Here is an 18,347-nt window from a genome sequence, read left to right as displayed (position 1 = left end):
AAAAGTGAACTAATCCTTTAATCCATGTTTATTCATAATACATGAAGTAATATTAACGTATACAACTTGAAATGTTAAAAATGTATTCGTAAACACTACTGTTTAAAAGTTTGGGATTGGTAAGATTTCGTTAATGTTTTTGAAAGAAGCCCCTTATCCTTAGGCTGCATTTATTTGATCCCAAAATACAGTAAAGCAGTAATATTGTGAAATATTACATTTTATAATAACTAATTTCTATTTTAATATTTTTAAGATATATTTTATTGTGATGGCCAAGCTGAATTTTCAGCAGCCATTATTCCAGTCTTTAGTGTAACATGTTTCTTCAGAAATCAACCTATTATGTAGTTTAATATTTTTGTGGAAAACATTATGCATTTTTCAGGATTCTTTGGTGAATAGAAAGTTACAAGTAACAGCATTTATTTAAAATAGAAATATTTTGTAAAATTATAAATGTCTTTGTCACTTTTTGATTAATTTAATGCATGAATAAATGTATTCATCTCTTTTTATGGTTGTGTATTTAAAAAATAAACATTAACTAAGATTAATAAATGCTGTTAATAAAGAGTTGGTCATTGTAGCTATTAGGTTAAATAATGTTAACAAAGTACAATTTTATTGTAAAGTGTTAGCTTAAAATGAATGTCTTGGTCCAATGGTATGACTTGCTGTTGATGCAAGTGGTCAGTGGTTCAAAACCCACTGTCTGTACTAAATCATGAGAGAGCTGTTCTTATAAGCTGATCTGTATAATCATCTTATGAGCGTGAGGCTAATGCAGCGTTACACAGCCAGCAAAGTTGAGAAGTAGAGAAGGAGCCAAAGATGTTCAGTCCAAGTTGCACTTTTTCTCAGTTTCTCATGTTCTATCTCTGATTCCCATATTCTTTGTTTTTCTGGGCTCTGTGATTTTTAGGTGAGCGTGAGTCACTCACAGTCTTTATGCGGGTCTATATATAGAGGCCCAGGCACAGCTAAGCGGGCCGCACGCAACATTGCCAGAGGCCCGCTATAGCCCAGCTCCACACACTTGGAGCAAGTAACCAGTGGGCTCAGAGTCTGCTAAACCTCACTGCGGCTGACGTATCAGACTCCAGATTTGGCTGGCGAACCAGTATCAGTCTTGATTCAGTTAAATTATGTCTCTGACTATGACAAATCATGAATAATACATTTAAGTACCATAAGATGAATGACAAAGATGAATGATTCATGTGTGTATGTACGTTGCACCTGCATAAAGAAAGACACTGCAACTGCTGGATCTAAACCACAACTAATTGCTGTGAAAGAGTGATTCCCAAGCAGGGGTGCGTGCACCCCAGGGGAAACCTAAGCGGGTTACTGTAAGATTTAGTTTCTTATACCTAGAGGAGAGAATTTAAAACCTAAAATATTAGAGCTGTAACAAAATTGGTTAAAAACAAAACAATATGTGTGGTTTGACTTTTTGATTTGAATACTCGAAGTAAAATATAAACTATCGTTAATATAAAGATGCATTAAAATGATCAAAAGAGACCATAAAGACATTTACATTGTTAAAAAAAAAGACAGTGTAAAAAAAAAAATGCTTTTCCTATCAAAATGCTTTCTATTTATCAAAGAAACCTTTTAAAAAAAAGTTAATTAGCACAACAACATTTATAATAATAAATTTGTGCACCTATTCAGCATATTAGAATGATTTCTGACTGGTGTAATGGAAGCTGAAGAATTACATTTTAACATAAATTAAAATAGAAAAATATTATTTTAAATTGTAATGATATTTCACAGTATTACTGTTTTTAATATATTTTTCATCAAATAAATGCAGCCTTGGTGAGCATAAGAAACTTCTTTCCAAAAGATTTAAAAAATACCGAACGGTAGTGTTTGTGCGTATATATACACTATATTCCCAAATATGCTTCAAACACACAGAAAATGCAAACGATGAAAATCTGCAATATTTAAATAATATAACAATCACTGTTTCAATTTAAGAATTTAATCTCATCATGTATTTCTTAATATGTTGAGAAACTCATCAGATGTTTTTGCTTCTGGTGCCCTTCTCATTCACATTTGTACAAATGATGATGTATTTTGTTCATGGGTGATATTTCATAATGGTTGATATTAATTAAAATAAAGATAATAATTAAAATAATACAAATGTCTTGAATTTAGTTAACGCCTCGTGGGTTTTGTTTATTAATAAATTAGCTGTCAGGTCTTTTCTCAGTCGATTCCTCTCAGAATTGCCAAAACTTGTGGAAGACCTCATTATAATGATAGGTTTTATAGTATTAATTTGATGTAATGTGAATATAAAATGAATTAAGAGCAACACATTTCTGTTGTTCAACACGTTTGATGTTGTTTAAAGCATATTTGAGCCTTTCTAATGAGGCTGTGGAGACACAAAACGTTGGGAAGCAAAGTAAAGGACTTGAGATATCACCACCATGGACAGTCAAACTGGTTAAATCTGTGAGACTATGTTGTGATATTGCCATCTGTATTTCCATCTGTCTTGTTATACAGGTCCCATGGCTGGATAGTTGGCAATGTAACTGCTCATTTTAATCTTGCTTTCTTCGATGTGGCTGCTCCTTATTTCTAAATGTACAAATCCATACAGGTATCCATGAAAATATCCATATATACCTCTCTCTGCTTAAATGTTAAAAGAGTCATATGATGCGATTTCTTGTTTTCCTTTTTCTTTAGTGCGTTATGGAGCTGTTTGTGCTTGTATAAGAGCTGCAGAGTTCCAAAATCTCAAACACAAAGAGATATTCTTTGTAAAACATTCTTTTGTTCTTTCTAAAACTTCGTTCAAACACGACCACACAAATATGGTTCAGTGTGTTGGGTCAGAGTTACACACCGCCCATGTATACGCAAAGAAAGAAGGCGTAACTTTTATTCTCGCTCTATTATTGTTGCCGCCGGCGCCGCCATGTCGTGGAGATGCTGTGTTTTTCGTTGCGAAATCCAAACTACTTTGTTTGGCCTTCCAAAAGAGGGCACAAAACAGTGGTTAAGCTTTATTTACAACATTGTTCCAGAACAGTACAACCGAAATATTCGACTGTGTGCTGCGCATTTTTCGGAGGACTGTTTCCAGAACCTTGGGAAGTACAAGGCCGGCTGTGCACAGAGGCTGATTCTAAAAAGTGGGGCAATTGCTTCTTTGCAAGTACAGTCTGGTGCTTCTGACTCAGACACAGCCTGTTAGTATGTTTTCATATTTTAATAATTTGCTACTGACTAGTCAAATGCAAGTTTTGAGCAGTTTAGAGCACGCTTGTTTGTCGTTTCTACGATCACAAAATGCAGACATGGTTTTATGTTTACATAGTGTTCTCACTCCCGTAGCGCGCGGCGCAACGCCTAAAAAGACAGTAGGCTATAAGTCTTTATAATCAGTAATTATGTCCCCAATGAAATAAAACCTTACCAATCTGATACGTTCTGGTCTAGTCGCACTGGCAAAGTTGAACGATCAGCTTGGTCATCTGCATTTTCAGGATCAGATTCGGGCTCGAATTAATAAGGTAGTACCAGGGTAGTACCGACATTATCACCTGTTATTATTGCTTTGGGAGCTTTAGGAGCAACAATAATGTACGGTAAAATGTGTAAAATAATGACTTTTTTTTTTTTTACCTAAAATCGCGTAAATACATTGCATTAAACCAAATACACAAAATAATGTTATTTTTAGAACCGTCATATGACCCCTTTAAAATTCCAATATTTTCTCTCTCCCACTTCCCTAACTTCATCCAGCCATTGTGGGAGAGCTTGTGGGCATTGAATTGTTTCTGGCAATAGCCAGTGGTTTACCACTAAATGGCACTGTCCAATCAAAGCTGTGAAAAGTTGTTTCCTTCACCAGCAAAGGAAAGCTCTTCATTATTGTGGATTTATGTGCATGCTTGTGCATGTTCTTCAGCATCCCATGGATATTTTGATTGAACATGTGGACAGGATGTGGTTGTAGAATCATGTTATTGAAAGTCCTTTGTTGGCTCTGCTTTCCAAAAACCATTAACCCTCTATAACACTTGGTAAAATAAATACTTTCTTACATTTTCTTTCCTCAAGGCAACATTGTGCCATAAAATTAAAAGGTGAATCCATATCATGCAAAAAAGCACAAAAAAAAAAATGTAAACATTAAATTGCATAGCCAACAATTGAAACAAACACACCATTTTTTTTACGCATTATAAATTATAAAAGTTCTTAATTTACTTGTTGCCTTCAGGAAACATTGTACAATTGCACATCCTTCTTGGAAATACTAATATAGTTATCTACATAATGGGGAGTATAATAATTGAGCTTAATTCATGGGTATAATGCAGTAACATTAAGATTGTTCTCACCAAATTAGCTTCATGTTAAAAGTGGAAATAAAATTAACATGAAGGCCAAGTATGGTAACTCATACATGGAATTCATCCTTTTCATTTAACCCATCCAAAGTAGTGCACACATATTAGGAGTAGTGAGTGAACACGCACACACTGCAAACCTTGGACACACACACCCAGAACAGTGGGCAGCCATTTTGCTGTGGGACCCGGGGAGCAATTGGGGGTTACATTCCTTGCTCAAGGGCGCCTCAGTAGTTTCCTGCTGGGAATTGAATTGAATCCACAACCTTCGGGTTACCAGTCTGACTCTCTAATCATGAGGCCACGACACATAACATGTTGATGTTATGGCCAATTTTTCCATTTCTATTCATGGAAACGATTAATGATTTAGGGGTTGTCTTTTGGTGCACCGAGTCAAATTTGTTTGTTGCCTGGAGGCAACTCAGTACCATAGAGGGTTAAACTTGCTGCCTGTTAGCTACAGTGGTCAAAATGATTTTTCACTACAGATGTGTGCATCTTATTGTGTAAAGTCTGTAGCTTTGTGCATTTTTTCTTACAGCTATACATTTACTGAGCACAACATTAAGGAGTTCTTATTCTCCTCCATAATGTCTGCGTGTCCGTGTGAATTCTGTATGGCATACAGTAAATGCTCTTCGTTAAAAGTTTGGACGCACTTGACTGAATTAGTATTTCTTGTCTTGAAACTAAAGTTAAAGTAATAGTTCACCCCAAAATGTAAGTTCTGTCATTTACTCACCCTCATGTTGTTCCAAACTTTTTTCTGCTGTGGATTTTTTTGTGTGGGAAATGTCTTCATACAATTTCCATACAGTTGAGAACCCCCGGTCCCGAATATATGGGAACCCTTTCAATAGAGTTTAAAAAGTATCCCAGCATGCACCTCTTGAAGTTGGTTGAGAGAATAACAGAGCTGCAAATCTAGAAAGGGTGGCATCTCAAATATACATTTTTGATTTTTAGCAAATCTTTGTTTTCTACATAATTCCCATACTTTAGTTTTCATTTCATAGTTTTGATGACGTCACTATTATTATAAAATGTTGAAAATCGTAATAATACAGAGCAAGTAGATGTGTCAAATTTCTTTGACTGGTAGTATCCACATTATTTTTCAACACAGAGCCAAGCTATATCCTGTGAAAGACTAAAGAAAAAAGTGCATTATACAGTAAAACTATTTGCACAACAATCCAGTGTTTATGATTACTATAATAAATTAAAATAATTTGATAACAAAAATGGCTAAAAATAAGGTGAATATAATGTGCTGTGGAATGCGTACAGGTTTTTTTTTTTTTTTTTAGAGGAATAATGTAAAAGTTTGGAATGAGCAGGAATTTGGAATGCTATTCTCCTGCAGTCAGAAGAATCTGGGTCAGAGTGCTGGCGGATTAGAACGGACTCTTTCCAACTCTCAATTCTTGGGAGAAGATTTGGACTCAGTCTCTCTTTTGTTTTGTTTTTTGTCTTCCTCACCCTCGATATTTTCTTCCTTTTTTCTCTTAAGGTCTCTGCTAAACCCTTCTGTAGGGAAACAATGTGTGATGTGTATGTATGTAGGTGTCAGGGGTGCAAAAGCCAAGCAGCAAAACTATAGTGCTTCATTTAACACTTTGCTGATTCTGTTAGTCTCACACCCTGCTCCCTTTCCAACTCACTATCTCTCCAATCATTTTCCGACTTCAGACTCTTTCTTCCATGTCTATCTGAACCTGTATTATTTCCCCTCCTACTGCTGCCATCAGAGTCCAGTATCGACAGTCTGGATAATGGGTTCTGGAAATTTCTTCATGTTCAGCCGTTTTAGCTCAGAGCGCTGCAGGAACACGTGTAGCAGACTATATAGAGAATACAGGACTTCAGATGGATTGCTTTTCAACCCATGATATGGTGTTGTGTCTTTGTGCTGTTACAGTGAGCACAGCTTACTCAGTGACCCAAGCCTAATTTGCACACACTCAAAGGCAGGTTTGATAGTGATGGAAGGGAGTATTGAGTGTTTAGATAATGGTATTGATTTTAGAACTGCCTACCGAATAGCCCATCTGCCCTGTGTAGAACCATTAGCACCTAAGCTCAGAGTGTGTGTGAGCACAGTCTTGGATTGGTCTTAATCTCTCTCAAGAGCTTCCCACTCTAGGCTCTCTGCAGCTCTCAGCTCATCAGTTCCTCAAAACTAGTTAAAAATGTATTTGTCTGCTCTCTTTTCTCTCCCCAGACAAACATCCCGTTCCTCCAGAATGTGCTGAGCAATAATCAGTTCCTGAATGGGACGGTAGATACTCAGTTCATCGATGAGAATCCAGATCTCTTCAACCTCAAACCGGTGCAAAACCGAGCACAGAAACTGCTTCATTATCTAGGTAACCTTAATTTGAACAGGATGATTCAATGAACAGATTAATTCACAAATGTGTTTGACTGAATTTAAATATGCACTTTTGTTTTGTGACATTTCATATTTTATATTTATTGATTGATTTCATGAGTGGTATTAGTTTTTGTTTTTTCAGTGTCAATACAACTAATACAAAGAGAATTATGCAGATTTATATACTGCTATTCAGTAGTTTGGCATCAGTAAGTTTTTCTTTCTTTTTTGAAAGAAATTAATACTTTTATTTGGCAAGGATGCAATAGATTGAATACATTGACTTGTCTGCAAAAGCATTTAATGTTACAGAAGTAAATATAATAAGAAATGAGCAGCAAATCAGAATATTAGAATGATTTCTGAAGGATCATGTGACAGAAGACTGGAGTAATGATGCTGAAAATTCAGCTTTGCCATCACAGGAATAAAGTACATTTTAAAATTACTGCTGTTAAAGGACAAATCCAGTGAAAAATGAACCTGGGGTAATTAACACATGGTTACCGAGTCGATCGTTCCCTGCGATGCGTTTTCATGAAAATCGAATGTATAGAGTTTTATCTTTAAAAACAGATTAGCTCATAACACTAGTATATGGGGCACAGAGTAAGTAAAAGTAAATCGCTAGTTATTACCACTAACAAGGCTCAAAATAGCCTCACACTAACACGGTAGCATAATGAAGGTCCCTACATGCAAACCGAAGCATTGAGAACTTTGTAAGTGTACAGACAGTTTAATAAGAAGATACTTTATAAAGACAGTACATTACGCGTTTACAGACAGGCGTCATCTTGGAAAACAGTCTCGACTAATCGAGCCACGAACGCCGTGCTAAGTGAGCTGGTCGATAGGAATTACGCATAGTGAAATCTAACGTAGCGCGGCGTTCGTGACTCGACTAGTCGAGACTGTTTTAGTTCGTGACTCGACTAATCCTTTAATCGATTAAAAAAATTAACTAGATTAATCACACATTTTTCTCAGATTAATCACGATTAAAAACACTTCATATACGTTTTTGTACGTTTAAATATTTTATGTAATAATTTTACAGTTAATCTCCAAATTAATGTAAAAACAACATAAAGACAGTATATTTTAAATACTTGTTTAATGGCATCTTTTTAAGTCTTATGTCTTTTTATGCCAGTATCACTGATACTAATTCAGCTACTGATGTTTCAATGAAATTAATAAAAAAAAAAAAAAAGTTAATTATAGCCATTCAACAATACAGTGTCATTGAAAGCTATCGTTTTTTTAAAAAAACATTTATTAGGCTTCAAAAAATATAACAACTTTTAATTTAATAATGCTCTAATCAGGATACTCGACAAAACAGGCATTTTGGCGTGATTGTGTTATTGTTCGTTCAAGCGTGAAAGAGAACTCGAGTCTGTGCGCAAGATACTGGCGCTCGTCTTTCTGTGCGTCGTGTGTGTGTCACATATAGACAGGACATTCACTGACAGCATGTTCTATTTTGTCTTTTCGCGTTTTAATGGTTTGAAAGCATTTGCATGAATAAGAGCGTTATCATATTATGTAACGCTAGCCAAAGGATGACAGAACAAAACAGATGCTGCGTTAATTGAGGTAAATATATTTAATGCGTTAAACTGAATTTTTTTTAGCGTATGCGTTAACGTTGTCAGCACTAGTTAAAATGTAAGAAAAAAGAAAGTGGTTATTTTAAATTGTAATAATATTTCACAATATTCCAGTTTTTACTGTATTTTTGATCAAATAAATGCAGCCTTGGTGAGCATCAACTTTTGAACGGTAGTGTACATTTGAACAAAAACATTTACTTTACACCATCCCTGCTCTCAGCAGCCCTTTACAAAGTTTCGAGTCAAGTCAAGAGCCAAAACGTTTAAAGTAATGTGGGCTGCGCAGTTTCCATTCCACTTGACCCATCCACTCCAGTGTATTATACCACTGAGTGGATGGTACACTTGTGGTGCCATCTCAAAGAGGCACAAAATCACTTTCTCTGACCTTTACCATGTTTCTTTACCACTGTTCCCTGCTGGTGGGATTATCTATTTATAAAAAAATAAAAAAACATTTACAAACTGGGAAGGGTCATAGCACTTGCATATTGTTGTCCTATTGTTAGTTTAACTGCTTCTGTTGTTCTCATTTGTAAGTCGCTTTGGATAAAAGCGTCTGCTAAATGAATAAATGTAAATACCAGCAGAGGTGGATTTGAAGCAGTTTGTACTTTTTGTGTGTGATTGCGTTTGCTCATCATTCAGGGCATGTTATGGTGAACGGCCCAACTACTCCAATACCTGTCAAGGCTAAGCCTTCCCCCATCGATCCGGTCATCCCACCAGTACCCCTCGGTAAGAAACGCACGCACTTACCTTATCTCACATTCACACACTGTCAGTTTCTCACACTACAAACTCAGTATAAGCTGCCTTTGCACTTAGTTGCCGTGATATATCATTGATGCACTGCAGAAGCCGTGTTTTAGAGTATATTTACGTCTTGCAGAAGGTGGTCATAATTCATCCTTCCCCCACAGTCTCTCATGAAGTTACACATGACTATATTATGAATCTACAGCGGGAGGAACATTAAAATTAAGGCATTTGTTTACAAAAGAGCCCCTCCACCATGTTTTCATTCACTTTTCACTTCCATCTTGCGCGGATTTGTTTGGACATGTGCCGAGAGCGAAAATCAGTTGTTTTGCTCTGGGAAAACTACTTCATTCTTTCTGGGTAATATGTCTATTAAGATGCATGTTGTTGTGCGTTTGTGTCTGTATGTGAATAATAGCGCTGATAAAAATTGTTTTTTTTTCTTTGTAGTCCTACGCAGTGTGGTGTTTGTGATAATGTCTGTATTATTAATTGGCCGTGTGTTTGTGTACGCACTCTGCAGGTGAGCCACCAGTGGGTTTCAGGGATGTGTTGCTGAGAGAGGGTCCAGATGGTTTTGCGAAGGCGGTGCGTGCCCACCAGGGTCTGCTGCTTATGGACACTACGTTCAGAGACGCCCACCAGTCCCTCCTGGCCACTCGCGTACGCACTCACGACCTTAAACGGATCGCGCCTTTTGTGGCTCACAACTTCAGCAACCTCTTCAGCGTTGAAAACTGGGGAGGTGTGGTACTAGTTAGACACTATTGTTTTCTTTCCTTCCTCATGCTTTCTCTCTATCTCTCTCTCTCTGTCCCTCCCTCCCTGTTTTTTGCCTTACTGCTGTGCATTCTAGCAGATAACCCAGCTTAGTATTCTTTAGCTTGACTCACATATTCCCCTCATTCCAATTGAATAACACAGAGCGATACCTGGTTTTGATCGATTCTGGATCCTTTACCAAAGTCTTGCAGTACTTATAAGGAATACATATTTGTTAAAAATAAGAACAATTCCATTGTCAAATGGTTACATGATTTCGATAATAAATACGTTTCAAACTATTATTTTTTTTACTAAAGATGTGTTTTTGAATAGAGCATTTAATGAGTTTAAATGTCTTTTCACAGGTGGAATAAATGCAAAATTTGGCCTTTACTATATAAAAAAAACTACAACTAGCAAAACGCAATGTATTTTTTGACGTTGTCATATGAACAACCAGTCAGTGGTGTTATTAAAACTATAAAAAAAAAAATGGTAATTGAAATTAAGCTGAAATGAAATAAAATAAAAGTAAATGCATTTATATAAAATAAGTTTGTTGAAGTTCTAAAATGATTAAAACTGGAAGAAAAATAAATTAAAGATAAATAGAAATATTAATAAATCTAATAAAAATTACAAAGCATGTAACAAAATTACAAAAAAATTCAACCTCAATTAAAATGAAAAATAAAAATATAAAAATAAAAGTAATTCAAAATGTTAATAAATAGTATATCATTTAATAAAAAAAATAACACTACCAGTCATAAGTTAGCCTTTATAAATGCCGAATGACGCTGTTGCATTTGACTTACAGCAAGGGTCACACAGGATGTGTGTAAGTTACGTTCGTTTCTGCGTTCGTTTCGTTTGCTGGATATTCTGATTCTCTTATTTTATTTATTTATTTATTTTTATTTTCCTTTTATTTATGTCTCTTTCTTTTTCAACAGGTGCTACGTTTGATGTGGCAATGCGTTTCCTGTGCGAGTGTCCCTGGAAAAGGCTGCAGGAGTTGAGGGCTCTGATGCCAAATGTGCCTTTTCAGATGCTTCTGAGAGGTGCCAACGCCGTTGGATACACCAACTACCCTGACAATGCCGTCTTCAAGTCAGTCATGTGCTATCTTACACCACAACCTGCTTACAGTCTGAATGAACTTCTCAAATGCTAATCTTTTTACAAACGGGAATCCCAAGGAATTGAATGTTCTGGTTCAGATTACACTTACAGTAATGATTCTTTTTGTGCTTTTGAGGAAGCACTTGAGGAATCAAGTGGGGAATTCTTCCACATCTGCGGAAGAATGCAGACGTTAACAAACGAACAGAAAAATCATTGGGTTCCGACTCTGGCCCTAAGCACCATTCAGATGGCTTTTATTCGTATTAGAATGTGGAGCTGGGGAGCATTACTGCTCGTTTAATTTTGTTTCAGACCTTCCATAAAATGGCTGCTACCAATTTTTATTCAGCATTTCCAGTGCCAAAATGCACAAATGTAAATCTTACAGATAAAAAAATCTTGCATAAACTTTTTTCAAAATAAGCAAATTACATTTTACTGAGTCCTAATACTTGCTTAAGATAGAAGAGCAAAGCTAACAGGAATGTGACCATGTGTATTTCTTTTAAACCTAAAAAGTAAACAAGATAAAAGTAAACAAGTATTTATATGCTATTATAGTATTTATTAATATTTTGAATTAGCTTTTATTTTTATAATATCAGTTTTTATTTTTATTTTACTTTCAGCAATTATGTTAAAGGATTAGTTCACTTTAAAATTAAAATTAGCCCATGATTTACTCACCCTCAAGCCATCCTAGGTGTATATGACTTTCTTCTTTCAGACGAATACAATCGGAGTTATATTAAATAATATCCTGGCTCTTCCAAGTTTCATAATGGCAGTGGATTGCAACCAACAGATTGAAGCTCAAAAACGTGCATCCATCCATCAGAAACGAACTCCAAACGGCTCCTGTGGGTTAATAAAGGCCTTCTGAAGCAAAATGATGAGTTTGTGTAAGAAAAATATTAATATTTAACACGTTACAAAGTAAAATTCTAGCTTCCGGCCAAACGGCCATACGCAGTCTACTTGCCCCAATGCGCAGCTTATGAAATGTATGACTTCAGAAGTAGCGTAGTGCGTCATGGCGTAGCATAAATAGCGTCAGCCGTACGTCGCATTACTCGCATAAGTTGCGTTTTACGCTTAAGTGGAATCCGTATGTTTGTTTGGCCGGAAGCTAGTTATTTTACTTTATAAAGTTTTAAATATTAATATTTTTCTTACACAAACTCATCGTTTTGCTTCAGAAGGCCTTCATTAACCCACAGGAGCCGTTTGGAGTTTGTTTACAATGGATGGATGCACGTTTTCTGTTGGTTGCAATCCACTGCCATTATAAGACTTGGAAGAGCCAGGATATTTTTTAATATAACTCTGATTGTATTCGTCTGAAAGAAGAAAGTCATAAACACATTAAGATGGCTTGAGGGTGAGTAAAGCATGGGCTAATTTTGAACTACTCCTTTAAGTGCTTTTGTCATTTTTATTCGTTTTTATAAATATTTCTGTTTAGCTTTTGAGGTTTTAAATATATTTTACGTTTAAGCTTTTACATCAAATATATATTTTATTTATTGTATTTTATTTTATTTCTCTTACATTTCAACTACCAAGAATGATATCAGTGACTCATTACCATATAATTTCCTCTGTTTTTGTTAGGTTCTGTGAGGTGGCCAAAGAAAATGGTATGGACATCTTTCGTGTGTTTGACTCGTTGAACTATCTTCCCAACATGCTCTTGGGGATGGAGGCAGCAGGTGCAGCAGGAGGTGTGGTGGAGGCGGCCATCTCGTACACGGGCGACGTTTCTGACCCCGCGAGGATGAAATATTCTTTAGACTATTATCTCAAACTAGCAGATGAGCTGGTCAAGGCTGGAACGCACATCCTTTGCATTAAGGTAGTGGTTTGTTTATTTTTATGTGGGGTTTTTTATCCATTTGTCTGTTTTGTTAACCTCAACTCTTGCTCACTCTTTCATCTCGACTGCTGCTCCCACTCTGCCTCCACCCACACATAAAATACCACTGCATCACTGTCTCTGTTTGTTTATAGTGCACTTCTCTTACTTTACTTTCTCCTTCTGTCTCTCCGCTCTGCAGGACATGGCGGGTCTTCTGAAGCCGGATTCTGGCCGTTTGCTTGTCGCCGCGCTAAGGGACCGGTTCCCAGACGTGCCGATCCACGTGCACACTCACGACACCGCAGGGGCTGGAGTGGCTGCCATGCTGGCATGTGCAGAGGCCGGAGCAGACATTGTGGACGTGGCAGTTGACTCCATGGCAGGAATGACGTCCCAGCCCAGCATGGGTGCCATAGTGGCATGTGCCAAAGGCACCAAACTCAATACTGGTGAGGACTGTCAATCAAACTGTGTCTTGTTACAGCTGATATACAATATATTATATTATGGATGGATGGATGGATGGATGGAGAGAGAGAGATAATAGAACCGCTGGGTATCCCCAATGTGTCACCTCATTGGTCCAGAATCTCCACAAAACTGCACACTAAATTAAACATCAAATATGATCATATTGACTTTGATTGTTGTGTGACTCAGTTTTGCATTCAGTGAGGAAAAACAGTTTGTTGCTGGCAACTTTGTCTCATCCTGGTTAGGTCACATGGTGCTATAATGATAAATTGGTTATTTTGTTTTCTGTGCATAAAAAACACTTGCTCATTTATTTTAGTTTGCCTGGTTTTCCATGATACAGCCCATCACTCGTTTTCCAGGTCACGTGTTAAAGGGAACATGATGTTAACATTCTTCTTCTATCATAAAAGCTATTATCATGTCTTTATGCATGAGAAAAATTACTCATCACCCTTCGTACCACAACCCAAAATGCTCTTCATGGTTTTTAATATTCAACACACCTGTTTTACCCTTTTTCTTCTTTTTTTCAACTGCTATGCCTCATTTCATGCAAATGCTCACACACTTTTATTCTCTTAATATTTCTTTTCCCTCCTTCATAATCCAGTTGTGAATGAGGTCATGGGAAGTCAGCTGAAAAAGGAAGAAAAGCAAACAGAGCAGAGCATTAGTGGTAATGAAAGTAAGGAAAAAATGATAACACGGCATGACCAGTCAGCTACGGAAGGAGTAGAAGAAAAAGAAAAATTATGTTGGGGTGAATGAAAAGAGTAGAGAGAGAAGGGTCAGAGCGGACAGACATCATTTGGATGTTGGTGGCTGACCCATTGACCTTTCCTTAATTGTGACATTACTGTGGCTGCTGGTGCTTAACCTTCACTGATGAGTCTCATGCCCCGTTGGGCCTTCTCGCCGTAGGGTGTGTGTGTGTTTGTGGCCAGAGACTGTGGAGTGTGGTCACTCTGTGGTGGACCATCTGTCCAACCACGGGTCACTGCCTCACCTGCCGCTGTAGTGACCAATGGCATAAACATCTACCTTATTAAGGCTGATTCAGGTTGTGAACATTTCTGTCATCCTAAAGTTGGCTGTTGACTGTATAATTAACTTCAAACATGCAGGAGTGCTGTTATAGTGAATATCAACATGGCTGTGATTCAGTAGTTGAAACTGATTCCATACAACTAGGGATAAATTGATTTTAATATTCTGGTCAATACTGATGAGCTGATAATTATTTTAATGTTTTGACCAGTATTAAAATTCAATACTATTTTCTATCATTTTAAATGATACAAGTGAATTTAGGCATCACAGCATTATAATGTACAGTATGAAAAAATTATATTTTCCTTCTGAGATTTACTGAAGATTGCATTTAACAGTGTTGTTCAGTTATTAGTGTTTGTAAACATCTAAATTGAGTGACTGTTAGAAGATGGTAAAGGTAATGTAAATATAAAAATATGGTAAATGAACAATTGAATATTCAATATTGATCAATACTGATAGAGAATTAAATTCTCTAATACCTTCTGATAGCTGATATGTTTCTGATATATTTTACATCGGCACTCTTGAAATTAGTGGTTGCCCAATGTATAACCGATAAGTGTCTGAACTTTTCATTTGACAGTGCAGATGGTCATGAGCTTGAGTTAAACTGTTAAACAGAGATAGCAAATAGTAAATTAAAAAGTATTACAGTGTTTGCCTCTCTATTATTATTAATAGAATAGCATATAATAATTTTTTCTATACTATCGGCATTCAGTAAATATGCATTTTTACTGTATTATTTAAATAAGTCTTTGCTATATCTAATAAACAGTTCATTGCCGCATAGGTTATTTACTATATTTATACAGTGAGGAAAATAAGTATTTGAACACCCTGCTATTTTGCAAGTTCTCCCACTTGGAAGTCATGGAGGGGTCTGAAATTGTCATCGTAGGTGCATGTCCACTGTGAGAGACATAATCTAAAAAAAAAAATCCAGAAATAACAATATATGATTTTTTAACTATTTATTTGTATGATACAGCTGCAAATAAGTATTTGAACACCTGTCTATCAGCTAGAATGCTGACCCTCAAAGACCTGTTAGTCTGCCTTTAAAATGTCCACCTCCACTCCATTTATTATCCTAAATTAGATGCACCTGTTTGAGGTCGTTAGCTGCATAAAGACACCTGTCCACTCCATACAATCAGTAAGAATCCAACTACTAACATGGCCAAGACCAAAGAGCTGTCCAAAGACACTAGAGACAAAATTGTACACCTCCACAAGGCTGGAAAGGGCTACGGGGAAATTGCCAAGCAGCTTGGTGAAAAAAGGTCCACTGTTGGAGCAATCATTAGAAAATGGAAGAAGCTAAACATGACTGTCAATCTCCCTCGGACTGGGGCTCCATGCAAGATCTCACCTCGTGGGGTCTCAATGATCCTAAGAAAGGTGAGAAATCAGCCCAGAACTACACGGGAGGAGCTGGTCAATGACCTGAAAAGAGCTGGGACCACCGTTTCCAAGGTTACTGTTGGTAATACACAAAGACGTCATGGTTTGAAATCATGCATGGCACGGAAGGTTCCCCTGCTTAAACCAGCACATGTCAAGGCCCGTCTTAAGTTTGCCAATGACCATTTGGATGATCCAGAGGAGTCATGGGGGAAAGTCATGTGGTCAGATGAGACCAAAATAGAACTTTTTGGTCATAATTCCATTAAACGTGTTTGGAGGAAGAAGAATGATGAGTACCATCCCAAGAACACCATCCCTACTGTGAAGCATGGGGGTGGTAGCATCATGCTTTGGGGGTGTTTTTCTGCACATGGGACAGGGCAACTGCACTGTATTAAGGAGAGGATGACCGGGGCCATGTATTGCGAGATTTTGGGGAACAACCTCCTTCCCTCAGTTAGAGCATTGAAGATGGGTCGAGGCTGGGTCTTCCAACATGACAATGACCTGAAGCACACAGCCAGGATAACCAAGGAGTGGCTCTGTAAGAAGCATATCAAGGTTCTGGCGTGGCCTAGCCAGTCTCCAGACCTAAACCCAATAGAGAATCTTTGGAGGGAGCTCAAACTCCGTGTTTCTCAGCGACAGCCCAGAAACCTGACTGATCTAGAGAAGATCTGTGTGGAGGAGTGGGCCAAAATCCCTCCTGCAGTGTGTGCAAACCTGGTGAAAAACTACAGGAAACGTTTGACCTCTGTAATTGCAAACAAAGGCTACTGTACCAAATATTAACATTGATTTTCTCAGGTGTTCAAATACTTATTTGCAGCTGTATCATACAAATAAATAGTTAAAAAATCATACATTGTGATTTCTGGATTTTTTTTATTTAGATTATGTCTCTCACAGTGGACATGCATCTACGATGACAATTTCAGACCCCTCCATGATTTCCAAGTGGGAGAACTTGCAAAATAGCAGGGTGTTCAAATACTTATTTTCCTCACTGTATATATAGGTTTTATTTCAGCCATTGGCAAACTTTCTTTCTAATGTTGCTCAGCCAAATCAGAGAAACGGTTATAGCTTTTGTATATGCTTAATTTGTTTGCTGGGACAATGTGAACTAGCCTTTACAGTAGCTCTCACACTGTTATAATATACCGTACAGGATGTGTAAGTTCACCCAAAAACTAAGCACGTAAGACTTTCGTTCATCTTCAGAACACAAATGAAGATCTTTTTGTTGAAATTTAAAAGCTTTCTGTCCCTCCATAGACAGCTGCGCAACCAAATTTTCGGAAGAGACTCGGTCGCTTTATATGATGAACAGATTGAATTTAGGCTTTTATTCACATATAAACATTGATCAGCAAACATAAACAGAAGCTCAACCGAACCTGCTTGACGCACGAGAACCTCATTGGTTCTTGCGGAAGCTCAAACGTGCTGCGTAATTTATACTTCTGCGTCGTTGTCCACGTTGACGTCCAATTACACATGCAGAGAGAGCATGTGAAACCCGAGGGAGGGGTTCTAGCAGACCAATCACAGCGCTTGCGGTCCGCATAGAATTAACGAGTTGTTAAATTTTTAAGTTGTTACATTGGTTCTTGTAGAAGCTCAAACGTGCTGCGTAAAATGAGAATGAACCTCATTGGTTCTCGCACATCAAGCGAACAGGCTTGAGCTTCTGTTCACCACAACTGATGTGCGAGTTGATGAATGTTTATATGTGAATAAAGGCCCAAATTAAATCTGTTAATCATATAAAGCGATCGTGTCTCTTCAGAAAATTTCGGACTACATCGCTCAATTCATATGGATTAGTATTACGATCTCTTTATGAACTTTATAAGCGTCTAAGTTTCAGTCAGTGGAGGGACAGAAAGCTCTTTTGTGTTCTCAAAATGAAAGATCTTCATTTGTGTTCCAAAGATGACCGAAAGAATGACATGAGGGTGAGTAATTAATGACATAATTTAATTTTTGGGTGAACTAACCCTTTAATATAATTTATTAGCACTTGCTAATTGAGCTATCAAAAAACACATTAATTAAGCACAGAGACGTATGCTGTTGCGCTCACATACCAGAAATCCATGAATGCTGTTTCTATGAAAGTCCATGCTTTATGTATAGATATATATACAACCCCCTCTTCTGGAGCTCCACATCCCGTGGGCGTGTGACTTTGGCAGTATGAGACTCATCAGAGCGGTCACATGATGAGGAGGTGTTCACACTTTTGTTTATTCAGTTTTATTCCCTTAAGATTCAGCCGTACCCCCTCACTCTCAGTACTTCACGTTTCTTTGGTTTTCACTCCAGGCGGTGTTTCCTAGGTAATTGAATTGTTTGCAGGTTGTCAGGATTCCTGTGGCAATGTTATTGTAGTCTCTGTCTCTCCACACACAGTTTTGTTGCCATATGCAACATCCAGTATTAATCACCTGTTTTCAGCTTTTTAAAACAAGCTGCTTTAT

At 37.2% G+C, this 18,347-nt stretch overlaps 1 protein-coding gene across 1 annotated transcript in view; it reads left to right on the top strand.

The window, feature by feature from the left end:
* Window positions 1-18,347, top strand: part of pcxa (pyruvate carboxylase a) — a 121,744-nt gene that overhangs the window by 92,248 nt on the left and 11,149 nt on the right. The window contains exons 11-16 of the mRNA XM_084137667.1: window positions 6,634-6,778; window positions 9,054-9,143; window positions 9,691-9,912; window positions 10,889-11,045; window positions 12,675-12,915; window positions 13,118-13,367. Coding sequence (XP_083993793.1) covers window positions 6,634-6,778; window positions 9,054-9,143; window positions 9,691-9,912; window positions 10,889-11,045; window positions 12,675-12,915; window positions 13,118-13,367 — 1,105 coding nt within the window. The remainder of the gene's footprint in view (window positions 1-6,633; window positions 6,779-9,053; window positions 9,144-9,690; window positions 9,913-10,888; window positions 11,046-12,674; window positions 12,916-13,117; window positions 13,368-18,347) is intronic.

This window comes from Abramis brama (assembly GCF_963993115.1).
Source record: "Abramis brama genome assembly, chromosome: 15".
Classification (NCBI taxonomy): domain Eukaryota; kingdom Metazoa; phylum Chordata; class Actinopteri; order Cypriniformes; family Leuciscidae; genus Abramis; species Abramis brama.
The sequence above is the reverse complement of the archived record's forward strand: the minus strand, read 5'-3'. Positions and strand labels throughout refer to the sequence as shown.